This window comes from Crocodylus porosus, unplaced genomic scaffold, assembly GCF_001723895.1.
Source record: "Crocodylus porosus isolate Cpor-Errol unplaced genomic scaffold, CroPor_comp1, whole genome shotgun sequence".
NCBI lineage: Eukaryota > Metazoa > Chordata > Crocodylia > Crocodylidae > Crocodylus > Crocodylus porosus.
The window spans coordinates 75,803,301-75,826,160 of NW_017728931.1; the positions used below are offsets into that span (position 1 = coordinate 75,803,301).

Sequence of the window (22,860 nt, forward strand, 5' to 3'; positions counted from 1 at the left end):
GGGACCCCACTGGTCACAGGGAACCATGACGACTGACTTCTGTCAAACACCACCCTCTGGGCCCAACCACAGAGCCAATTTCCCAGCAAGCGTTTCCCAGCAAGCAGATCATGGTGGATCAAAGGCCACAACTGGCCAGTTTTGCCAAGAAGTTGGCCTATCATGGGATAGGAAGAGCACTATTAAAACAGCCTACACAATAAGACAAGTAAGACTTGTGCTTTCTTTGTAAGTTGTTAGAGTGTTGGTTCACAAACACTATTTTCATAATTGTAAATAGGAGAAAAAAGGCTTTTTACAACATCCAACCAAAGGAATCATGAAAAAGAAAAAAAGTGTTGAAGCTATTGTCTCAGCAGTGTTATTCATAGTTACTATGTACGTAAGTTCCCACTACTTATTGGCCACTTATTTACCATGATGGACTCATTTTTTAACAAATTCAATTTTTGAACTGTTCGCTGGAGCCATAGATGCTTATATCTTCCAACAGAGAAGCATACTCTTTCTTGGATGACTAAAATTCAAGTCAGAGCTTGTGTGTCTCAGTTGTGCAGTCTAAAACTTCAAATGGAGATTTTTTCCAAGGAAGCAATGTATTCTAAGAAACAGCATGTAAAGTAAAAGAACTTTATCTAAAAGCTCTACAAAGTAAATTCACAGTACTCTTCCACTCCAGACCTAAGTATTAAAGGCATGTTTAGAGCTTCGGCTCTCCATTACCTGCTAAATAACTGAGCTGTGACAGTTTAAAATGAAGAGGATTTTTAAAGCATAATCCTCCAGCATGATAAAAAGATTTTAAACATCAGCCTGAAATGAAGCAGTGGTAAGGCAGCTCTGCATACAGCTATGATGATTAAACTGACTGAAATTGTTCTAGACATTGTCACATTCTTTATTTTATTTTCTTTTAACTATTTCTTATGACCCCAGGAAGTTGCAACTTGTTTTAGAAACTTTCATAACCCATTAAAGGTATTTGTAAATACCAGCACAATATTACACACTCCTCACTGTACATAGATGGTGAGCGTTCCCTTACCATGTGAAACATGTTGCTTGCTCGAGGATTCACGCTGGCTCGGAAGTTGTTATGAACTTTCACACACTCCTCAATAAACTGTGAATCTGTAATACTAGGCAAAGTATCTGACTGATACGAGTAGCAGCAGATGGAGAGATCCAGTAATACTAGCACATATAGTAAAAGTCTGATTTCCATGATTCTTGGATGTCTCTGTCCTTCCAGCTGCAAAAGCTTGAACATTTTAGCTTTATAAGGTTCTCTTAACTCTGAAGGCAATGTTTGGTCTGGCAGGCTTTCAGGCTGGGTTTTATCTTGAAATGACTACCAGAAAGAGTACAGGAAATAAATCAGCTGCAGCAGTCTAAAGAATGAGGAAGGTAACACATCATATTTTGCATTTAAGCTGTGACTTTTTTTTCCAACCCTCCACCCCCATTTTTTTTCTTTTCTTTTCCGTTTTAATCTGTAGTAGTTTTTTTCTGAAGAGTACACACCCATTCCTGTCTCTCTTTTTTTTCTCCACTCTGTCCCCTTCATCCAAAGTTACCAGCCCGTCTCCTGAAACCTGACTAGGTTTTGCATTGAACAGCATCTGGCCATTACTGTAGTTTGTAATTTGTTCTTCCCCTGCACCGCCAAGGGATTTTGTTCTCTTTGAATGAACACCATATCAGTACTTACTAAAATAGTATAAGAAGCATTCATTCCATCCAGGAAGGGCACACACCAACTGCAGAAATGTCTCAGCCTGACGAAGGGTTTTTAAACCCGGAAGCTTGCCAAAATTTTTTCTTCAGCTATTTAAGTTGGTCTAATAAAAGGTATCAGATTTACCCAAAGAACCTTGTCATTCTGAATAGGGACACTTATGGACAAGATGTTTAGCTATATTAGAGTACAATGAGATTTACTGGGATTAATATCATTGGGGCTGACTATGGACATTTGGGGACATTAGGGGAAAGTTAAATTGGTTCAGAATGGTTGCCCAATATCAAGTGAGTCAGGATGGGGGAGCCTAGCAGGGGGTTGGGAGGGCCAGCAGGCTGGAGTGTATTGGGGGTCCATCACAGATGGGAGGACAGGTGTGGCCCACAGGTGGAGTAAGGGGCAGGTGCAACCCACAGGGTTTTGCTGGGGTCTGGGAGTGTCTGGCAGGCATGATCTGGTGGTGGGGGGGGGGGGTTGGGGGAATCAGGGACTACATTTTAGACCCCCAAACTCCCCTCAACAAACCTACACCCCTATCCTTCCCGCACCAGGACTTACTTGTTTGGCTCTGGCAGCAGCAAATGCTGATAAGTGGCTGCACCTAGAACAGCTTCTGGGATGGGGGTTGAGAGGGTTAGCTGGGCGGGGAGGAAAAAGGGATGGGGTAAAAAATAGTCCAGTGGTGGGGGCTGTGGTGAGAAGAGCAGCCTGGGTCTGGGGCCAGTAGCTGGGTTTTCCCAGCCTTGGGGCTGCGCAGGGACAGTGTTCAGAAGTCCGTTGCACCAGTGTGATCTAAATCAAATAAGTTTGATGATACCACATAGACCCAGGTTGATCTTAAACTGGGTTCTGCAGTTCTTAGACTGGTTTGTGTGCATGGCACTTGTGTTCAGTTACAGGTTTAGACTGATCGACCGTCACTGAGACCGGGTCTGTAAATGTAAGGTTGGCACTGTGACAAGCTAAGTTTAAATTGGGCAGCCATTTTGAACCTGATTGAACCTGCCTGTACTTAGGACAGGAACAAGCGCTATACTCACGGGTCTCAGAACATGTTTCCCTTATTGTACAGCAGCCGTTAGCTGTGCGCTCATTTTAGAGCTTTGCTTGGAGGTGCGTGAAAGTTTGATTTCAGCCCCATGTCGACAGCTTGCGGAGCAGATCATTCATTCACCAAGCACCAAATACCAATGGGACTTGGGAAGGGCAGGGCTTAGCTCTTACATATCTTCTAAGGCACCTAGATCAAGGAATGGAAATCGCTACCCAGGTTAGGTGCCCAACTGTTGTGCTCTGCGCTGCAGGAAGCATTACATGCCTAGGAATGGGCTTCACAAAAGGCAGCGCTCTGAGCAGGGACTGCTTTAGTAGCTAGGAGAAAATACACGCATGCGAGAGAGAGTTATGTTTGAAAGTACAGCCCTCTCCTGAGCTTAGCCACCTCCCTTTGGGATTGCCTACACCCCTGCTGGCCCACTCTCTGGTGCTTTCGGGCATATCGTACTCACATGAGTCTGCAGGCCTGCTCCAGACCAAGGATGTGCCCTGAGGCCTGTCCGAACTCTTCCCCAGCGCCCGCTCTCAGGCCCACTGGAGACAAAGGCCTCGCGAAGGTGCAGAGGTGAAGCAACCGTGCTGAGCTGTTGAAAGCTCTGGAGCAAGGGCTGTTGGGGCTGCTCCCATTCCCCTCTCTGGATGCTGGGATCCACCACTGCTGCCTCAGTCTAGACAGGCTCTGTGTGAGACCAGGATTTGTAGCCCTTACCCCCCTTCTGGATGAAGGCTCTATCAGCCCTGCTAGCTCTAAGCAACCATAAGGCTGCCCTCCGGCCTACCCCTGTCAACTGCCTGCCTTGAAAACCTCTGAGTGAAACCCAAAGAGGTCTCCAGACAAATCCCAGAGCCCTGCTGAACTGTGGGGTTGGAGGGGCAGCCTCCCTGGCTCACCCCCCTGCGGCAAGTGTGGCTTACCCAGGCAGCGCGGACCATAGGAGTCCACCGCTTGACTCAGTCACACCACTTCCTCTTCTGGGCCTCCTTCCTTCCACCCTGTACTTAAAAGCTAGTCACTGGAGATGACTCAGACGGGTTGGTTTTGCTTCCATTTCTATAAACAGGGCTGGGGTTGGTTTAGGGTAACCTTCCCTCCTTGTCCTGGTTATTTAGCTAGAGTCATAACTTTGAGGCTCCTTATTCAGATAATTATTTTTTCAGGCAAATGTCTATGTTTCTATCTGCTCCCAAAATTATTAACATAACTTGTAATAAAATACACAATATTTCAGTCATAAAGCAAACAATAAATTGAACAAATACTGTTGAGGTCAGTACAGAGCAAAATATTTCATAGGTCATACTGCAACAGGGGCATTCCCCTGAATAATTTGAGACGGGGTACAACCCAACCTGGAGCTTTGCTTATCAGTGACTTGGTGTCCAATTCACAACCCATAATATCTTTGTATGTGTGATTGTTGTAAGAACAACTGGATCTTGTCTAGCAGTAAGTGACAATATAAGTTTTGGGGCCCCTAAAATGTTTCTGGGGCTTTTATACTCTTCTGACAAAGCTGGGACATGCCTCTTCCTTTCTGTCTCTACATTATCGTTTTCTCTGCAGCATGGCTTAACTGTTATTTGTCTCTAATCAGAGCTTTCTATCCTCTCAGGACTTTTTTTGAAATTATTATATAGAGTTATACTGTGGGAATGCTATAGGTAAAAACAGGGAATGCAGATCTCCTACATCTCCATTAACTACCAAGGGAAAACAAATTTCACTTAATATACATCTTTCCTCTTCAAACATATTTCACTTAATACGCATCTTAATACTTGTTACATAAACATGTCTATATGTAGATTAACATTTTATCTGGAATGCTTTTCACCAGTTTTTACACAAAAGATATCAATCTGACATTCCTTTCAAAAAAGCTAAACTTGCTTTCTCTGAAATAAATGAAAAGGCATTTACTAAACTGACTTTTTCCTTCTGATTCTAACACTTGCATTCAAGCAGAATATTTTGATTAAAGTTCTTACATTTTTTACTCAGGCCCCTGACAGATGTTACATTTAAGATGTGATTAAGTGGTTAATCAAGACTTTAGTAATCCAGACAAATGATCATTCAATTAATGGCCTGATAAAATGAGGAATAAGCCACAAAAAATGTGCACTCCCCTGGCTGGGAGCCTCTGTCAGCTGATGCAGGGCTTCCAGTTGCAGGTTTGCGGGGAGTGAAGCTTGTTACTTGCTGGTGCAGGGGGAGCTTGGGATCCTGGCCATCATGATCCTGGGTTCCCTTTGCACCAGCAATATGTTGCGATGGGATTTGATAAGGGTGTGCGAAGCGGATCCTATTCAATTTGGATTTGCCCCAAATCAGGGACAGTGATTCAATTAGTTGATTTGGATCATTGTCCCTAATTCGATACAACCAAATCTGAATCTGAAGATTTGACGTTGATTTGGAGAATCAGCAATTCAGATATAGACACAGCTTTAAATATTTTTTTCTACATACCTCGAGGTACCAGGTATGGCTTGTGAACGCTGTGATGATGGGGCAGATGGAGTGTCCCACAGGAGTGGGGGGCGGGGGGCCTCCACGTGCTCAGAAGCAAACCTGGAAGTGGGCCAGAAATACTTCTGGTTCACTTCAGGGTCGGCCAGGGAGTGTGCAGGGGGGCCTGCCTGCACTCCCCGCCGGCTTGGGGATCAGCTGTGGAGGGACCTCAGGTGCCCCCTGACCCAGGAGGCACCAGTCGCTGAGCTGAGGGGCAGGTGCAGGGGGTGGGGGGCCCAGCATGCTCCCCAGCAGACCAGGAAGTGGACCAGAAGTGTTTCTGGTCCACTTCCATGTCTGCTGCTGAGTGTACTCCCTCCCCCCCCCGGCGCTTCTGTGGGACACTCCATGTGCCTGCTACCTAGAAATATGTAGGAAAAACATTTAAAGCTGTGTCTGTGTCCAAATCTCTGAATTTTTCCAAATCAATTCAGAGGGTTCCAATTGGATTCAGAGAGATTAAAGGGTCTTCTGATTTGATTCGAATTCGGAGATTTGGCCACTGAGTCAAATCAGGGGCCAAAGCTTTGCACAGCCCTAGAATTTGATGCTTGGTGGGATGTTCAATGGATTTGATCTCATAATCGTGCCTCCTGCTATGCACTTGTGGCATGGCAGGAAGTATGGTTCTTGGGACTGCACACCAGTTCTCATTTTTCCTTTAATTTAATGTCTGATGGGGGCTTCACATTCACTGATGGGGGCTTTCCCCTGCTACTCCTCCCCCCGCACCTTTGCCCCAGAAAAGAAAAAGATAATTAAGAGCTCTAGTTGGTGGCCCTAGTGCTTCACATTTCTCCTCAAGATTTCATTGATCAGTAGCAGCATTTACACTTCAGAGTCTTGTTGACAAAATGATACAAGGGTTGCTATTGAGTTATAATAGTTTTACTGTGAATAAGACTAGTGGTGACTTTCTAGGGTGTGAGGCCTAGTCCCTTGACTCCAACTGTTCCTTGGCAAACACCTACTTACAGGCAGTTCTTTTTGTGTTCCCCAGTTCTTCAAAGTCTAATCTCTTTTTCTTTGTGCAGGGCACTTATTTTGTTTTGTGTCGTAAACTGTCCTGTTCTGTTCTTTTTTGCTCACCTGTTCATACTCAAATATCAACAAGAACAAGTGCAAAGTCCTTATGACAGAACAATCCCATGTACCAGTACAGGCTGCGAGCTGGCTGCCTGCACAGCAGTGCTGCAGAAAAGGACCTGGGAGTTACAGTGGACAATAAGCTGAATATGTGCTGACAGTGTGACCTTGTTGCTAAGAAGGCTAATGGCATACAGAGGTACACTGGTAGGTGTGTTGCCAGTAGATCATAGTGTTAGGGTAGTTTGTCATATTTTATGCTTTGAAGTTGTACCTGTTTATAGACTGGCGAATTATATTATTGTTTAAAGTTTATTTTTATATTCAACCTAAAGTTTTGTATAGCCTCACTGTTATTTACACTTTTCATTTTGCTGGTGTTTGCAATATTAGTTAGCCTTGTTTCTTGCTAATGGCTTATGGCCTAGAGTTTGCTTGTATGATGTTTCTTTCCTTTTTTCTATCACTGTGAGAAGTTTTTCTAACAGAACATAGTAATCATTTTGTTACTAGCTCAAATTAACTGATTTTGGCACTAACCAGCTAAATCAGAGGGGTGAAATAACTGCATATGTTAATGTAAGGTAATAAAGGAGACCAATGGACAATACTCAAAGTAAGACACCAGAAAAAGTCCAAATTAAAAGGTGTGCTCGTAATGGGTATGTAGAACAAAGGAATATGCTGACAGGAGGATATATGGACAATATGCTGGCTGCAGAGAGACCAATCCGAAATCAAGGAATCATTAAAGGAGTCAAGTTAGAGAAAAGCATAAAGGTGGACAGCAAGAAAGTTAAGTGTGTTGCCATCACCATCATTTTTATCATAAATCCAGGTTTCAACACCTGCCTGGATCGTCCCAGGCAATGATACCCCCTTTGCTTCAGGAACTGAGTGGCTGTCTTTTCTGTGAAGCAAAGTAACGTCTGGGATTGGGTAAGATCATTGTACTAAGTGTTTTTCTCTCTCTGAATACAGAAACTGCTAAGAATACTTGCTGTACTAGTACAGTTAGACTTCAATATTAGGATGCTTGAGTTGTCTGTGTTTTTATTTCACATTCCATTTAAGGGTTAATTGCGCTTTAATGATTCCTAAGTACTATCTGCTGGTCAGTGGTGCGTACAATGGGAAATGATTCTTCTTCTCTATTCAGCACTGGTGAGGCCATATCTGGAGGACTGTGTCCAGTTTTGGGCCCCCACTACAGAAATGATGTGGACAAATTGGAGAGAGTCCAGCGGAGGGCAACAAAAATGGTGAGGGGGCTGGGGGACATGACTTGTGAGGAAAGACTGAGGAACCTGGGCTTATTTAGTCTAGAAAAGAGGCGACTGAGAGGGGACTTAATAGCAGCCTTCAACTATCTAAAGTGGGGGTTCAAAAGAGGATGGAACTAGACTGTTCTCAATGGTAGCAGATGACGGAAGAAGGAGCAACGGTCTCAAGTTGCAGCAAGGGAAGTTTAGGTTAGATATTAAGAAGAATTTTCTCACTAGGAGGGTGCTAAAACACTGGAACAGGTTACCCAGAGAGGTGGTGGAAGCTCTATCCTTGGCTGGACAAAGTTTTGGGTGGAATGATCTAGTTGGGGATGGTCCTACTTTGAGAAGGGAGTTGGACTTCCTGAGGTCCCTTCCAACTCTAACTTTCTATGATTCTTTGATTTCTTGGCAAGTTATCAGGGTAAGCACAAAATCTGAAGAACAGATCATTACTGGTAATGCACAAAGTAATATAATTAAAGGACAAGTTTTAAAAGAAGAAGTTGTCATGGAGCACACAGTCATATTGAAAAAATGTTTTATGATCTCTGGCCTGAGTATAGCTGAAACTTCAATGAAAATTTAGTGTATGCAGGAGTCTGAGAATTCAATTATGTTCATGAAGGCCACTTTTTAAAGTAGTTTAATCTTACCTGTTGAGGACTTCAGTCTGCTGAAAACAATGTACTGTGGTTTTATCCAACTGTGAAGCCATACGGAACAATAGTAGTTTTCCTCAAGCATCAGAAAAGCCCAGAGATACCTTTGATCCAGCAATGGTGTCTAACCTTTCTCCACTTTACAGATTCTAAATCTATATTCAATACAATGAAAGAAGCTTCTGTAAAATCTGTTGATACCTCTGCAACAAGATATGATATTTAACTGCATAAATATTTAAATGAAAAAGAAACAATTTCTCAAGATGGTGTATGATTTAATAAAGTATAAACAGGCATCCAAATCTCTAACTGTTGACTGACTTCCCATGGGGTAGAATTGTTTCAAGATATTGATTAGCAGTCATTGGTTAGCAATCCTTTCTCTAAAAAAAAAGTGTAGATCTTTACCTTCCCCTACTTTCACCCTTTTACCCAATAGTTTGGAGGTGATGCTGCTTACTTGGAAGTATAAAAGAAATATGTGGGTTCAATTCCCTGCTCAAAATCAGGAAGGAAGGAGAGGTGAATTTGGGTTTCCCACTACCCATTGGGCACCATGAACATGTATCCTGGAAAAGCCATATTCCCTTGTTTGTATCTCTTTCCTTTGTCAGTTTTGTTCAGGTAAGAAATGGAAACAAACTGCATAAGTCTACCTTTTGGCAGAAAGGAAATCAGAGGTGACATCATGTCAAGTTATGAGAAATGTTTGAGCCATGGACTGTTGGCTAAATTTGTATGTGCTGATAAAAATCTTTTTATGGGTATATCTCGAAAAACAATTTTAAAATTAATTTTAAAAGTTGCATAGCCTTTTATCCAATAACTTTTTAATGCAAATTCATAGCAGTCCTCAGAGAAAGTAATTGGGTCTGCCATCCTTCCTAGGGACTTCCCCAACCACTAGGCTACAGTTTCAGCCTTCCATGTACTCCCTCTCTCTGGCCTAATGAATCTTGCATTACTTTCTTCACAGTGACATACCTTCAGCAGGAAGGGTGAAGTGTTTCCACTCAGCCTAGTCTATAGCTGGTTTAGAGTCCTCTGCTGGAAGTGGGAGATGGCAGGGATTTAATGCCCACCATACTGGAGGGTGCTCAAGCTCCATCTCCCTCTCCCACTTCCTAAGCAAATGCTTTAATCTCCAGGACAGCAATTATATATAGGTGGACACCACTGTCTCCTCTCCTTTCTCAATCATATTTTTAACGAAAGTGGTTGTGGGCTACTATCTTTTGTATTGAGCTCAAAGCTCTTGGTATGTATTAAGAATATTCAAAGCATGCCTATCTGAAATGGCCCCTTAGGAAAAAAGTGCTGAGTCACCACCTAATTTCTGGATCCCAGTCTGGCATAGGTGCCCTCTGGGAAATAGGTATATTCACCTCTAATGTCCTGATTTCAGGATGGCAGCAAAATATGTACAGTAGCAAATCTGTAAGTCAGAGATGTCAGACTCACCTGTGGGCTTGGGCTAGATCTAGACTTCTGTATTCCTCATAGGCTGGATTCGGCCTGAAGCACTACCATGGTAGCTTAGAAGTTGTTTTGCAGCCACTGGACCACTTCTTCATTTCAGGTCAATATTTCTATTATTTAGAATTTCCTGGGCTACTGAGTTCTATAGTGATACACTTCTTAATTCCAAGGTGGGGGTGGGGGATGGATGGATTTTTCCCTCTCTCTAAGGTAAAAAGCATTTTTATTTTTTCCAATTTTATTCAACTGAAATTTTGTTGAGAAATGGCTTGTGTACGTAATATTTCTTAAATCTCTTGTTTCCCACGTATAAAATAACATAGCAGACAAAAGACCCAGAATTTTAAAAAACTACTGTTGACCCTTGAAGGAGATTTAAGGGTGTTAGGGTTACTGTTGACAGCCCCTGTTCTCAGCAAAATGAGTCCTCTAATTTGGTGAAAACAAAACCAAACTTTATTAAAATTATGAAATGATGATCTTGTTAACAAAGATCTAGCTATATTTGCTTCTGTGATCCAAACAGAAATAAGCAGTCTTACAACTTGGAATCCCTACGTCTTGAAATCCTAAGAATTTCTAACAGATGAGCAGCCTGTTGGGGTGATCTTACCCAAATTTGGAAACTAACTCCTAAGAGGTGTTGGATTTTCATTTACAGCTACAAATGGGAGCCTCAGCAGAGGATGCCAGAGGAACACGTCTCTGAGCACTGAGAGACTTTATCACCCTTCTCAAAGGTTTACAATGTTATTTGATGAAAGCGTTGACAAATATGGTAAAAAAGAAGACATTTTTGTTTCATCCTGTCAGACGAGCTTGAACAAACTGACCTGAACCTTTAATCAAAACTGGATGTCCTAGGACTGGGCTAGCTAGCCTTGTTGAGAAAATTCTCAATAAAGGCCCAATAAAACTACAAGCATGCAAGCTAAAAGGATTCAAACTTAACACAAAGAACTATATTATATGAGAATAATTTAATATTTCTCACCTATTAACACTGTATAGTGCTGTAACATGTCTATGACCACCCAGAATCACATTTTTGTTATGCTGAATACAGTGGCCACCAGAACCTTGGTATTGCTGGATTTGGATTTCTCTAGTTCCCAAAACTAAGATTTAAGTTAAAGAAGAATCTCCATTAGTAGCTTATAGCAGTGGTTCCCAACCTCTTTAGACTCACTACACCCCTGGAGAGACTCAGGACACCTGTGGGTAGACTTGAGGCACCCCTCAGAAAATGTCAGCTCTAAAAGTTTTCACTTGGTTTTTGACTACAGGAAAATCAATAGAGCAATTCTTCAGTTGCAGAGACCTCAAAGACCACAGCAGGGCAGACTGTTTTTAATGCTATGGATTCCTAATTGAAAGATTCAAGTTTAACATATGAATCACATTAACATACCTAACAGTGTTAATGTTGTGTGGCGCCCTGCATCACCCTTGAAAGGATCAAGGCATGTTAGGGTGCTGTGGTACCTTGGCTGGCAATCGCTAGCTTATAGTCCAGCCCAGTGGTCCTCAGTCTTTTTGGACCTGAGCCACCTCTCTGTAACTTCTGGGATTTGAGTGGCACCAAATTTAAAAAACTAATTTATAAATTACAATGCTTACTTCCTTACGGAGGGGCCTGGCAGTGTAAGCAGGGATAAGCCTGAGCCTGAGCTTTTCTGCTAGTCCAGAAAAGTATTTGCTAACACTTATCTCCTCAGACCTCAGATTCACATACCTTTCGAAAGATCCAGCAGCAGCTCAGGGTCTCCCAGCACCCTCTTTGAGAATCACTGGTCTAGCTTCTATGGTAAGCAGTCTAGCAGTTCTGATTCTGACAAAAAGTGGGAAGTGGCTCCTTAAATAGCACATTGTAGCATGTATTTGTGTTTACTTAGATTTGTCAACAGACTCATTAGGGTCTAAATGGTCAGACAATATTCTGTGGAGCTAAAAAGGGCAGCTCTTCCCTAAATATCTTAATGGGGGATAATTTTACTTGTTTCTTCCTCTTCTTGAAGGGGGGAAATGTATATTGGACACAGATAAGAACAGTGGGAAAATTTTTAAAGTATAGTGATGCTCAAAGGCTAAAATATCAAATAATGGGGGTTAACATTTTTCTGTTATAAAAACAATCCTGCCTATATTGTTCTTCTGTGTGATTCCCTTGCTTCGGTGATATAACAGTACTAAACAGTGCTGCTGAGTATCTTGAAATGGAGATTATTCATAGATAAATAATTGAGGATACTGCCATTGTACTAGAAAGACAGCACCAAAGGCCAGAAACACAAACAGTGGCCTTAAAACTAAAATAACAATACAGTATTGGTTACAAAAGGAGCGTGAAGGCACAGAAGGGCTGGGGGATGAAGGAGTGGATGGGTATGGAGGCCTAGGCAAGGGGAGGTGTGGAGTTGTGTCCCAGTCTGGATACCAGTTGTCATAATCTTTAAAAAGAAAGAAAAGGGGCTTATGCTTAACTATACATACTGGACTGTAAGTAAGTAATTTAACAAGAAAAGGTGTTGATACATACTTATCAGTTGCTCACGTTCTGGGTTTTCTGGTGAGAGATCAGAAACAAATGTAAATATGACTTGACTGTCAGTTTTATTAATGAAAAAATAGTAGTGCCTTAGTAGTGACTATACAACTGCACCTGCAACTCAAATTGATGTCTAAATGCTGCTCAAAAATTAACTGGGCTGACATGTTGCCAGATGAGGTAGGTCTCATAGTTTAGTATTGAATTTAATGTAGCTTCCAACATTTGTATTTGCTCTTGTATAACCTGTTGTCCTACAGGTGAAGGAAGTAGCAAATACATCTAAAAGGTTGGATTTATTGTTAAAAGGTAATGTGCAAAACTAACTTGCAGAAGTCAGTAAATACAAGTAACATATAGTGGGGCCAGGTACAGCACCTCTACCCCCACTGGGCAGAGCAAACAAGCTCCAGGGCTGCAGTGCTTGTCACATCCTTCCTGGCACAAATGCAGGAAACCAGAGATACTTTGCCCAGTCTGGAAGCAGCAAGCACAGAAAGAATTCCCTCCCACTCCCTGCTTGCTGCTGACAAAGAGACCTGGGCTGCCTGCAGTAGAGCAGGGTGTCCCTGGCTCTATACACAGGTGGAGGGCAGTGAAGAGAATTTCCTCTCCTGCTCTCAACGTTTGCCGCAGCTCTGGAGCTCACTTAGTTTGCCTGGTGGGAACAGCAAGTTGTCCTGCTCCTAGTTCTTCCCCAGCCTCTAGTAGCAAGTCACAGCAGTGCAGGTGATGGATAGTCAGAGTAGGTTTTTCACCTTACCATGTGACTACTTCACTAAGTGGAACAACACTAAGCCAATTAACATTTGTTCAGCTTACCGTGTAAGTTCTAACAAGGCTCTAAATGTGGAAACCTCAAGACGATACTAGGGTGGGAAGAGTGCACCAGGTTGGGAATGGGTGGCTGAGGGATCTCCCCCCCGACCTCAATTGGCAAGCGCTGGAGAACTCCCCACTCCCATTGGTGATCTGTTGCCTCCCCTGACTTGGGAAGCATCAGTCACCCATGGAGCAGTGTATCTGAGGGGAGAGGTGGAGTGGAGTAAGCAGAATGGTACTTTCCTGCTCTCTCATTTCCCAACCCCTGACCCTTTGTCAGAGCAGGCAGACCCTTGTACCCAATATGTATATATCGGGCAGAGGGAGGGAATATGGGAAAAGAGCAAAAGGAATACAGTGAGCCTGACTATGGGACTACTGCTGCCAAGCAGAGCTGACACTGCTACATGTAGCAGAAGGAGTCTGGGAAGATAAGCTTTCCTCTCCCCTCATTATCCCCATCCCCATCCCCCTCTCCTAGCCTTTGCCCTGGGCACTTAATGAGCTCAGTGCATCTCTGGAAGACCTCAGATAGAATCCTATTTCATTTTACACACCTAAATGTCTATTAAACAGATGTGGTAGTGGAGATAGGTTCACCTGTCATGTAATAGTCTAGTAGTTAGAGCACTCTCCCAGGAAGTAGGAGTCTTAGGTAATTGGTCCACTTCAGCCTGTGGGATTCAAGCCCACATCTCTCACCTCCTAAGGATAGTGCAACTTGACTACTTTTCACCAGAAATTTCTAGGTAATATTTTTAACAGATTTTCTTGCACTTACCACAGAGGTTGCCTGCACACTTTTCACCATTGCACTGACTGCATGTTGCTCCTGCTTCGTAAGGTTTTGTTGGATAATTCCCACTGAAAAGCAGAACAACATCATGTTGCTAGATTAACACAGGCATGAGCAGAGGCAAAGCCTTCTGGATCTACAGGCTAGATCCACTGCCTCTGTGAATTAGATTGTTTCCAACCTCTGTCCTAGTACATAGAAATATTTGATAATACAGTAACTCTAGGAAACATGTCTAAGTATGCTATGCAAGAGACAAGATCTTCTCCATGAGGTTGGATATTACTTGGATTCTTTGGACTGTGGCTTTCCCAGGTGTGCTCCAGAATCTTTTAAAATAATGTCAACTTACGCAGGTCCGTAGTTGCAAACAAAATGTGCCGCATTGGAGATACCAGGAAAATTTGTAACTCTATGACAGAACTGAACCGCACAGCCAACTTTGTAACTTTTGGCCCAAACAACCTGAAAAGGAAACCAAAGTATGTTACATGCTTTTTCCTCCCAGAATTAATAAGGCTACTACAACTTGTGATAAAAGGAAAAGCAGGAAATCAAGTTGGATATCTTGGGTAGCTTTGTAACAGCCCACACTGAAGGCATTGCAACTAGGGGTGTATGAAGCTTCAGTCACCAGTTCCATCCGGAGAAGATTTGGCCTGTTCAGAGGCTGAATCACCAAATTTGAAACGAATCACGAGACCAAAACCCTCTGAATTGATTCAGAACCTCCGAACCAATTCAGAAAAGATTTGGAAAAAGTTTTGGAGTGTCAGAAGGCAGTCTTTTAGGGGAACAGAACTGAGAAGAGGGAGGGGGACTGGGGAGGGAAAGACTGACATCTATAGCTGGCCAGTGACTGTGATCTTTCCCTGAGTCCCCTTCCAATCACAGTGTTCTGGGGGAGGGACATAGAAACAGCACATAAGCCTCTCTCTGCAGCCTTTCTGTGCCTTTTGTGAGTTGTTTCAGCCTGAGCACCGGGAAGGCCCCCTGTTACAGGCTACCATCCCTGCTGTTTTCATCCTGCTGCGCCTTAACACACACATAAGGTCACACATGTCATGAGTTTTGCTTTCAGATGCTTGAGGTGCAGTTTCCCAGAACTCCCTGAACCTATCTCCTTGAAACCTGTCAGACTTTGTGGCCTCAGCAGGGGCTAGCATGCCTGTTGTTTTCACCCCGTTCTGACTTAACACACACATGTGACACGTGTTTTGCTTGTCAGCACCTTGAGGTGCAGTTTCCCAGAAACCCCTGCAGCTATCTCCTTGAAACTTGGCAGGCCTCATGCCCTCAGAAGCTACCATCCCTACTGTTTTCATTCAAATCTTCTAAAAAAACCCAAAGTTATAGGTATTTCAGTGATTCCCCCATTATAGTCTATGGACAAATCTCTGAATCTCTCTGAATCTGCGCCAAATCTTCTGAAGCCGATTCGGTCGAATCAATTTAGGACAGTGATTTGAATCTCTGAATTGAATCATTGTCTTCCGAATCAGAGCTGAATCCAAAATGAATACTTCCCTATTCGTGTAGGCCTAATAGCAACAGCTTAAGGCAGTAGTTTTCAACCTATTTAAACTCCAGGCACCCTGTGGAAAATGTTTTCATTTGAATTTTAACTACAGAGAAATAATAGAGCAATTCTTAGTTTTCATTTGAACTCTTGGTTTTCACTTGAATTTTGACTCCAAAGAAATAATAGAGCAGTTCTTCTGTTGCAAAGAACTCAGCAAGACCATGACAGGACAGAATAGTTTTTAATACAATGGATTCTTATTTTAAATCTCTTTAGTTTATCATGTGAGTTATGTTTGCCCACCTAACAGTGTTTACATTGTATAGTACTCCACATCACCCTTGAAAGGATCTCATTGCAGCCTAGTTCAGAATCTTTTTTTTTTTTTTTTTTTTGGTATTTTAAACAAAAAATGTAATTTCCTCAATTTATAATTTGTTTCCTCTGTGAACAGGAAAGCACCTGGAACTTACTTGGCCTATTATTCCAAAACTGAAGGGCAGGTTTTATTTTATAGGTTTTCTCAACAGTCCCAGTATTTGATATTTGCCTCTCGCTATAATAAAGAGGTAAAGTGGCCTTCTTCCTGATACTATAGTGTGGCAGTTTTTTTGTTGTATTTTTTCCATGAGAATCACTCTGAAGCAACTTTAAACAGCACAGTATCCTCTTTTCTCTTTATCACAGTATTTTTGCAGAGTTCTCTTCACCTAGAATTGTCAGTTCAAATTGTGCAACTGATTTAAGCTACAATTTAAAATAGTAGACAACATGTGCTTTTCACAAATCATTTGAAAGTTGAGACAGATACAAAAAAATTACCTGGGTGTAATGGCCACACACACCAGTACAGGCACGGCTCTTGAAATCATACATATTGACTTCATCATACCAGTCAGTAAGGGCTGCATTCACAGAAAATAAGGTGCTGCCAGTCCAGATGTTTTCTCCAGCTGAAGTAAAGGTGGGATGTACCTTTCCTGGTACTTTAAGATAGATGTTGTGACCAAAGTGACATTTCTTTGCCCATGCTCTGGCAGTTTTTGCCAGAGCGGAGTCCCAGGACTACAGAATGAAAAGAACATGAATTAATATGCATTGGGATGCAGGTTGTAGCTGTGTTGGTCTAACGACATAGGCAGAAAAGGTTCTTTGGGTGAATCTGATATCTTTTATTAGACCAACTTAAATAGTTGGAAAACAATTTTTAAGCAACCTTTTGGGTTCAAAAACCTTTCATCAGGCAAAGGAAGTTTCAGCAGTTGTGTGCTCTTCCTAGATGGAATGACAAGTGAAGAAGCCAGAGGGATGAACTCCACATATTTAGAGTTCTTTAAACAGAAACTTTCCTCTTAATCTGTCTCTTTCCTGTCTCCTAGGCCTATCTTTCCTTTTGCCTCTCACCTTTACAGCCAGTATTTTTAATTTAGACACTTCTGCTTTAGCACAATCAACTTTTCTCTCCCTGTGTTCTTCAGACATTGCAAATGTATTAAATATGCCACATCTCATGTCTTTTTTTTATTAAACCTACAGGTCTAGATTATGGTATTTAAGACCACTAGGATTTAGTGGGATTTGGGATGAAAACAGCTAGCCAAAAAGGAGTACGGTACTGGGGACATTGTGCCTGTATAAGGCCCAGTCTCCTTGTTCAGTTATTCATTTTGCATCAGTTATTTAACTGGAACAACATGCTCTGATCTGCTGAGTGGAACCATACCTCTTATTGCCCCTTGGCTCCTCCACCTCCCCAGAGCACAGGGACTGCTGTTAGTGGTTGCTCTCTGCACAGTCCCAAGCGGTTGCAGGAGGATCACTTGCATTCAAGGCCAATGAAGGCTTTAAACATTTATAAACAAAAAGGGACAAGGAATTAAAACTTTGTGTCTGTCACTTTTAAGTCACTTTTAGATACTTCACTGTGAGGGGTTGTTTTTTTTTCCAGAACAAAGTTCAACACTTACCCTCATACTAAAATTGTGTCTGTGGGTTGTGCAACAAGCATTCTTTGATTCAAAAAAGCACTGCTTATGTGGCTAGAAATATTAATACACCCATTAATATTGATATTTGGGGCTCTCCTGACACAGCGCTCTAAATTAATGTGGGTGGGGTTAGTGTTTGTGAATTTTCTGGCTTGAGGGGTGTCTACCCAACATAAATTGCATCTTTCACATGGTTATAAAAATTGTAAGAATTTGGCTTCTTAGTAGAGGCATTAAAAAACAAACAAACAACAAAACCCACCCTTAGTCCTATGGACATACAATACCACGCATGGTTTCTAACAAGTCTTCCAGGTACTATTTCTAGAGGTTTGCAGACATGAATGATTGACTATCCTAATATGCTGACTTCGGAAAGATATGGTCCATATGAGCCTGGAGAAGCAAGAATGAATAAAATACCTACATCCTTCACTCAGTCCTGATGCAACACTTACTCGGGGTACCAAGCTACTACAAAGCATTTGTATCAGCTCTTCAGTGTTTTGAGTAAGTTGGTCTTCTTAGGGGGCCATTTCTGTCAATTATAAGGTTCTCTTAGACTGCTAGTATCTGAACCATATCTGTGCAATTTAGTATTATGCCTAGCATGCTGGACTGTTAAGCTATGACAGAAATTTTAAGTGTCTTATTGTAATGGTGCTGTAAAACCTGCCCTTCACAAGGATGAGTTGAGCATTTTTTTTAAATGAAAATTAAATTGTTAATTCAATCGTGCACCTACCCAGAATTTCCACTGTGTGAGCTTCCCCATTGTTCATCTATGTGTGCATGTATATGTGTCTGCGTGTGTGGGCAGATCCAGCAGTGCAGTGATGTGGATGCACTCCCTTTTCAGTTGATTACTTCAGGAGAGCAGAAGCCAGATACCGTTTTTAGGTCCTGGAAGCAGGTAAGAATCTCCCTCCTTCCTTCCCCTACACTTTCTCCTTCCCCATGCCCCAACTACTGTTTCTGTTTCCAACTGTCCTGGGGGTATGGGGGTAGAGGCTCCAGAGACACTCCTGCCCAATCCAGCTGGGCTCCACATGGAGCTGAGGTCAGCCTGGGACAGCAGTAGCTAGGGGCAGGTTTCTCCTCTGTGCTTGGTCCCCTTGGGTATTCCCTGCTGGCCTGGGAACAGGAGTAGGGGATAGGAATTCAACATGCAGGCAGCCTACAGTGGCAGGAGCTACTCTAGAGCCCCTGTCTCCCCCTGCTTATTCTTCCCACCTTGTCCCTGGGTAAGCCAGGGATAGCAGTTGTGGTGGATAGGAGAGGGGAAGTAATATACCACTGAGCACAGTGTGGGGAGGGAAGATTTTTTTACTTGCTTGAGGGACTTAAAGTTCCCCACTGCTGAACCTGTGGGTTAGGGACAGACATTACTCATAAACTGGTTTAAGTGATCAGAAACTGATTTAAACCTGTAACAGAACAGATGTTCAGTACATATAAACCAGTTTGAAAATGACTGAAACTGGTTTGAGATAAATCTGGTTGAATGTAATATCAGATTTAACTGATTTGGGTCAAGCCAGTTTATGTAATGTCTGTCCCAGACCCCTTGCTGGTTTAAGGTAATCAGATTCCCCCAGCATCCTGGCATGCTTTCTGGGCTGGGCAGGGCTCTCTGCTCCACATCAGGGCTGGCCCCTCCTCTCTGCTCTCTGGCTGTAGTTTGGCAGAGACTGCAGGTTGCTCCGCCCCCTCTCCCTCACCATTCCCTGCTAAGCAGGAATTCCCCCCTTCCCTCTGCCTTGTGGAGAGGTCTCTGTGTAATAGCTAGCAGACCACATGCTGGTTATGGTCCATGATGAATAACTGGTAGAATCAACAGGCAGAATTAACAGGTAGCTGGTAATGCCCCTCTGTTGTTTTCTTAATGGGGTGATAAACACTGAGTTAGGGGTGATAAACACAGTTATCAATTCCCTGCCTGGCTAATCAGATCATCCTGTTGGGGCCTGGCCATGTCCCCCCTCCGCTCAGTGCTGTGTAAGAGAAAGAAAGGCTGCTCTGGTGCCCCTGGCTTCTAGCCTGAGCCACTGCAGGCATGTGCTGGCATTTCTGGGATGTCTGTACAGTTACAAAGTGATTCAGCCTAGCCAGGTTAGACTAACCTGCAAATATTGAATCAGTTCAGGCTCAGGCTTTTTGAATGTCTGTCCTTAGCCATGGTGTGGGGAGTAGCAATGCAGCCAACCCTACAGTGCAGGTCACTGTTCCTGCACCCCACTTTAAGAAGTCCTGGATCAGCCCAAGTGTGTGTTTGCATATGAAGTAGATGTTGTTGACTTTTCTCCCCATCCCATACCACTGGGGAGAGACTATAAGGGCAGAGAGGAGGAATGGTAGGTGAGCAAATGCAGTGAATGAAAAAAGCATTGATTCTGATTTCTCAATCAGCTGTCAGCACAGGAGACAAAGCCTAAGCCAGTTTAGGAAATGAAGTGATCTGCATCAGCCAAAGAAACTCTCAGAAGAGTCTTTTTTTGGTCAATGCCTTGTGCCCTTGCCCCTCCGTGCCCTTTGCACCAGCTAAACTATGCATTGGAGATCCAGTTATAATTGAAGAACTAATTTTTTTCCAAATAAGTAAAACTGAACAAATTTGCATCTGACTAACAATTAGTTCCTTTTTTTCTATGATTCTCTGCTGTCTAGAGTATCTAAAATGTTCACACAATTAATAAAAAAAGTACACCAAAATTAAAAAGAAAAGTGCTAATTCAATAGCAAGTTCTGTGCTTATCAATTAGTATGTTGTAAAGTCCTCTTACCATGCGACGCATGTTGCTGGCTGTTGGATTCACCCTAGATCGAAAATGGTTATGACTTCTCACACAATCTTCAATAAACTGAGGATCGTCTATATCAGGAAAATGTTTGTTAGAGCAAAAAGATAGATCCAGTAATAACAACACAGCTAGGAACAATATGATTTTCATGATCATCATGTGTCTTTGATCTCTCCCAGGAATTTGAAAGAAGTATGCCTCAGCTGCAGACGGTGCTTCTTGCCTACTATATAGCTCTCTAGCTAGGAGTTGTTCAGCCCAGTCATCTCTGGTATTTTTGTGGTTTGCTAAGTTGAAAACATGCTGATATCATAGTAACAGGAAATTAATTGCTACACTAGCTTTTTTACAGGAGAGGAAATTATTAAGAAATAGTTCTCTGTGTAAGAATCGTTTGTTGCCTTTACAGCCCTGATTGAACCCACTCCTGTAACACCTCATGCCACATTACTATTCCATCTGTGGAAGTGCCTCCGGGGCCATATACCATCTGTCTCAACTGGGATCCCCTTCCCTCAACTCCCCTGCCATGACTTGGTGTTAATGAATGAAAGGAGGGGTTCAGTGGTGATTCTCTTCTTGGGGACCCCGGAGGTGGCAGTGCTTACAGTTTTGCTGCCGTGTTCCACAGGGCTCCGCCTCCCCTACACCCCGTCCACTCGCCAACCGAATGGGTGTCACCTGTGTTGTTCAGCCATGTTGTTCAGCCGTGCCCTTTCTCCAGGGGGACCAGTGTTGGCATGGGTTCTGGTGGGTTAGCCCAGCTGTCATGACAGCTAGTGTCTCCGCCTCAGATGCTGATGGGCTAGGCTCCTGTTTGCTGGCATACTCCACACCGCCTCTGGGTGGGTCGCCTCTAATGATTTTTACAAAGTAGACAGGAACTTCCTCCTCCCTCCCAGCCTTATACAGGGACTCAGCTTCTCCTTGCTCTGGATGTCGGCAGTGAGCTGGCTGCAATGCTCCTGCCTGCCACAGGAGCCTTACCATGCCCAGTGTGCTCCATGCCAGTGGGCTCCCTCTCCTCCCCCTTGCTGGGTTCCCATGGGGCTTTTTAATTTTCCCGTGGTGGCTTCTCCGGCCGCTGCAATTGGCCCGGCTTTTCCCCACCCTGGGAACAGCTGATTGAATAGCCGGTGGTGGTAGCTCAGCAGGCTTCACTGAGCTACCACATCTAGAGAGGAAATCCGTTACAAAATTATCTTTGCCAGGACGGTGCATTGCCATAAACTTGAAAGTTTGTAGAGCCAGAGCCCAGAGAGTAATACGGGTATTTTCACTTTGTTTCCTGATTAGCCATTGCAGTAGGGCTTGATCTGTCACCACCAGGAATTCCTGCCCCAATGGATAATATTTAAAATATTCTATCGCCCAGCGTATTGCCAGGTACTCCCTTTCGATCGTGGCATATCTGGTTTCGGCGTGGCTGAGTTTATGGCTTGCAAAGGCGATTGGCACTCATCTTCCCCCCCATCTTTGCAGTAATACAGCCCCTAGGGCACTGCCTGATGTGTCTGTCTGCAAAATAAAAAGAGCAGAGAAATCAGAAGTGTGTACCACGATGTCGTGACACTTTGCCTCCTTCAGATCCTCGAAGTTCCTTCTCACATTTCGGGCATTCACTTTAGCGCCGCTGCCAGTTCCCCTTTGAGCTCATCTGTGAGGGGTGCGGCGAGACCCATAAAATATGGTATGAACCTCCGATAATAATTGTTGAACCCCAAGAAGGAACAGAGTTGTCGATGGTTGCATGGTTATTGGAATTGTCGTATGGCCTCCACCTTGTCTGCCAAGGGACAGATGGTTCCCCATCCTACCTGAAACCTCAAGTACTCAGTCTCTGTCCCTGCTAGTTTGCATTTTTTTGGGTTGGCAGTCAACCCCACTGTTTGAAGCTCTTCCAGGACCACACTCAGGGCCTTGAGGTGTTGGTTCCAATTGGGGGTGAAGATGATGATGTCATCGATATAGGCTGCCACATATAACGTGTGTGGTGCCAGTAAGGTGTTCATAAGCTTCTGAAAGGTGGCTGCCACACCATTCAGCACAAAGGGCATCCATACAAATTCGAACAGGCCCCAAGGGGTCCTGAAAGCACAGTCTGTAACTTGCATAGGGATTTGCCAATATCCTTTGGCTAGGTCAGTGGTAGATATGTATCTGGATTCCTCGATTCTCTCAATGAGGTGGACAATGTGTGGTATGGGGAAGGCATTGAAAGTCGCTAAGGCATTTCACTTTCTAAAGTCTACACACAAGTGGAATGATCCATCAGTTTTGACCACCAGTACAATGGGACTGTGCCGTGGGCTTCGGGATGGCTGGATAATTTCCTGCTTCCACATTTTTTCGCTCTCCTGCTGTATTTCCTGCTGCAGTCATTGGGGTATTGCCCTCCATCTCTCCCTAACTAGTGGACTGGGTGATGTTCTGATCTCATGCTCAATTCCCCACGCCCGCCCTGGGGTTTCCTGGAACATGTCCCAGAAGGCTTCCATTACTTCCTTCAGTTCCTGTCATTGTTTGGCATCCAGATCTTCACCTAATTCCTCACTGGTCCAGGGTTGGTGTCTCCT

The 22,860-nt window shown here is 43.4% G+C and overlaps 2 protein-coding genes across 5 annotated transcripts in view; both read right to left on the reverse strand.

Annotated features, from left to right (window-relative positions):
• Positions 1–11,102, reverse strand: part of LOC109315480 (glioma pathogenesis-related protein 1-like) — a 28,280-nt gene extending 17,178 nt beyond the window's left edge. The window contains exons 1-4 of one of the 4 annotated variants that reach the window (XM_019543197.1): positions 9,790–11,102; positions 8,320–8,480; positions 3,250–3,476; positions 1,046–1,351 (exon numbers count right to left, since the gene is read on the reverse strand). In XM_019543197.1, coding sequence (XP_019398742.1) covers positions 1,046–1,270 — 225 coding nt within the window. In that variant the 5' untranslated portion in view covers positions 1,271–1,351; positions 3,250–3,476; positions 8,320–8,480; positions 9,790–11,102. Of the gene's footprint in view, positions 1–1,045; positions 3,477–8,319; positions 8,481–9,789 lie in introns of all 4 variants that reach the window. The other 3 variants (XM_019543195.1, XM_019543196.1, XM_019543194.1) reach the window with 3 other exon arrangements.
• On the reverse strand, positions 11,099–20,746 carry LOC109315479 (glioma pathogenesis-related protein 1-like). Its single transcript, XM_019543193.1, has 6 exons — positions 20,267–20,746; positions 16,318–16,560; positions 14,326–14,438; positions 13,959–14,041; positions 12,347–12,373; positions 11,099–12,257 (listed from the first exon to the last, which is right to left on the reverse strand). The coding sequence occupies exons 1-6, from the start codon at positions 20,441–20,443 to the stop codon at positions 12,031–12,033; spliced, it is 870 nt and encodes a 289-aa protein (XP_019398738.1). The 5' UTR covers positions 20,444–20,746; the 3' UTR covers positions 11,099–12,030.
• Positions 20,747–22,860: the final 2,114 nt, after the last annotated feature.

Excerpts from the sequence above, each read along its gene's own strand:
- LOC109315479 (XM_019543193.1), bottom strand. The coding sequence starts at position 20,443 with ATGATGATCATGAAAATCATATTGTTCCTAGCTGTGTTGTTATTACTG. Across the intron at positions 16,561-20,266 it reads CCAGCAACATGCGTCGCATG|TCCTGGGACTCCGCTCTGGC; the intron begins GTAAGAGGACTT and ends TTCATTCTGTAG. Across the intron at positions 14,042-14,325 it reads GTTTGCAACTACGGACCTGC|TGGGAATTATCCAACAAAAC; the intron begins GTAAGTTGACAT and ends TCTGCTTTTCAG.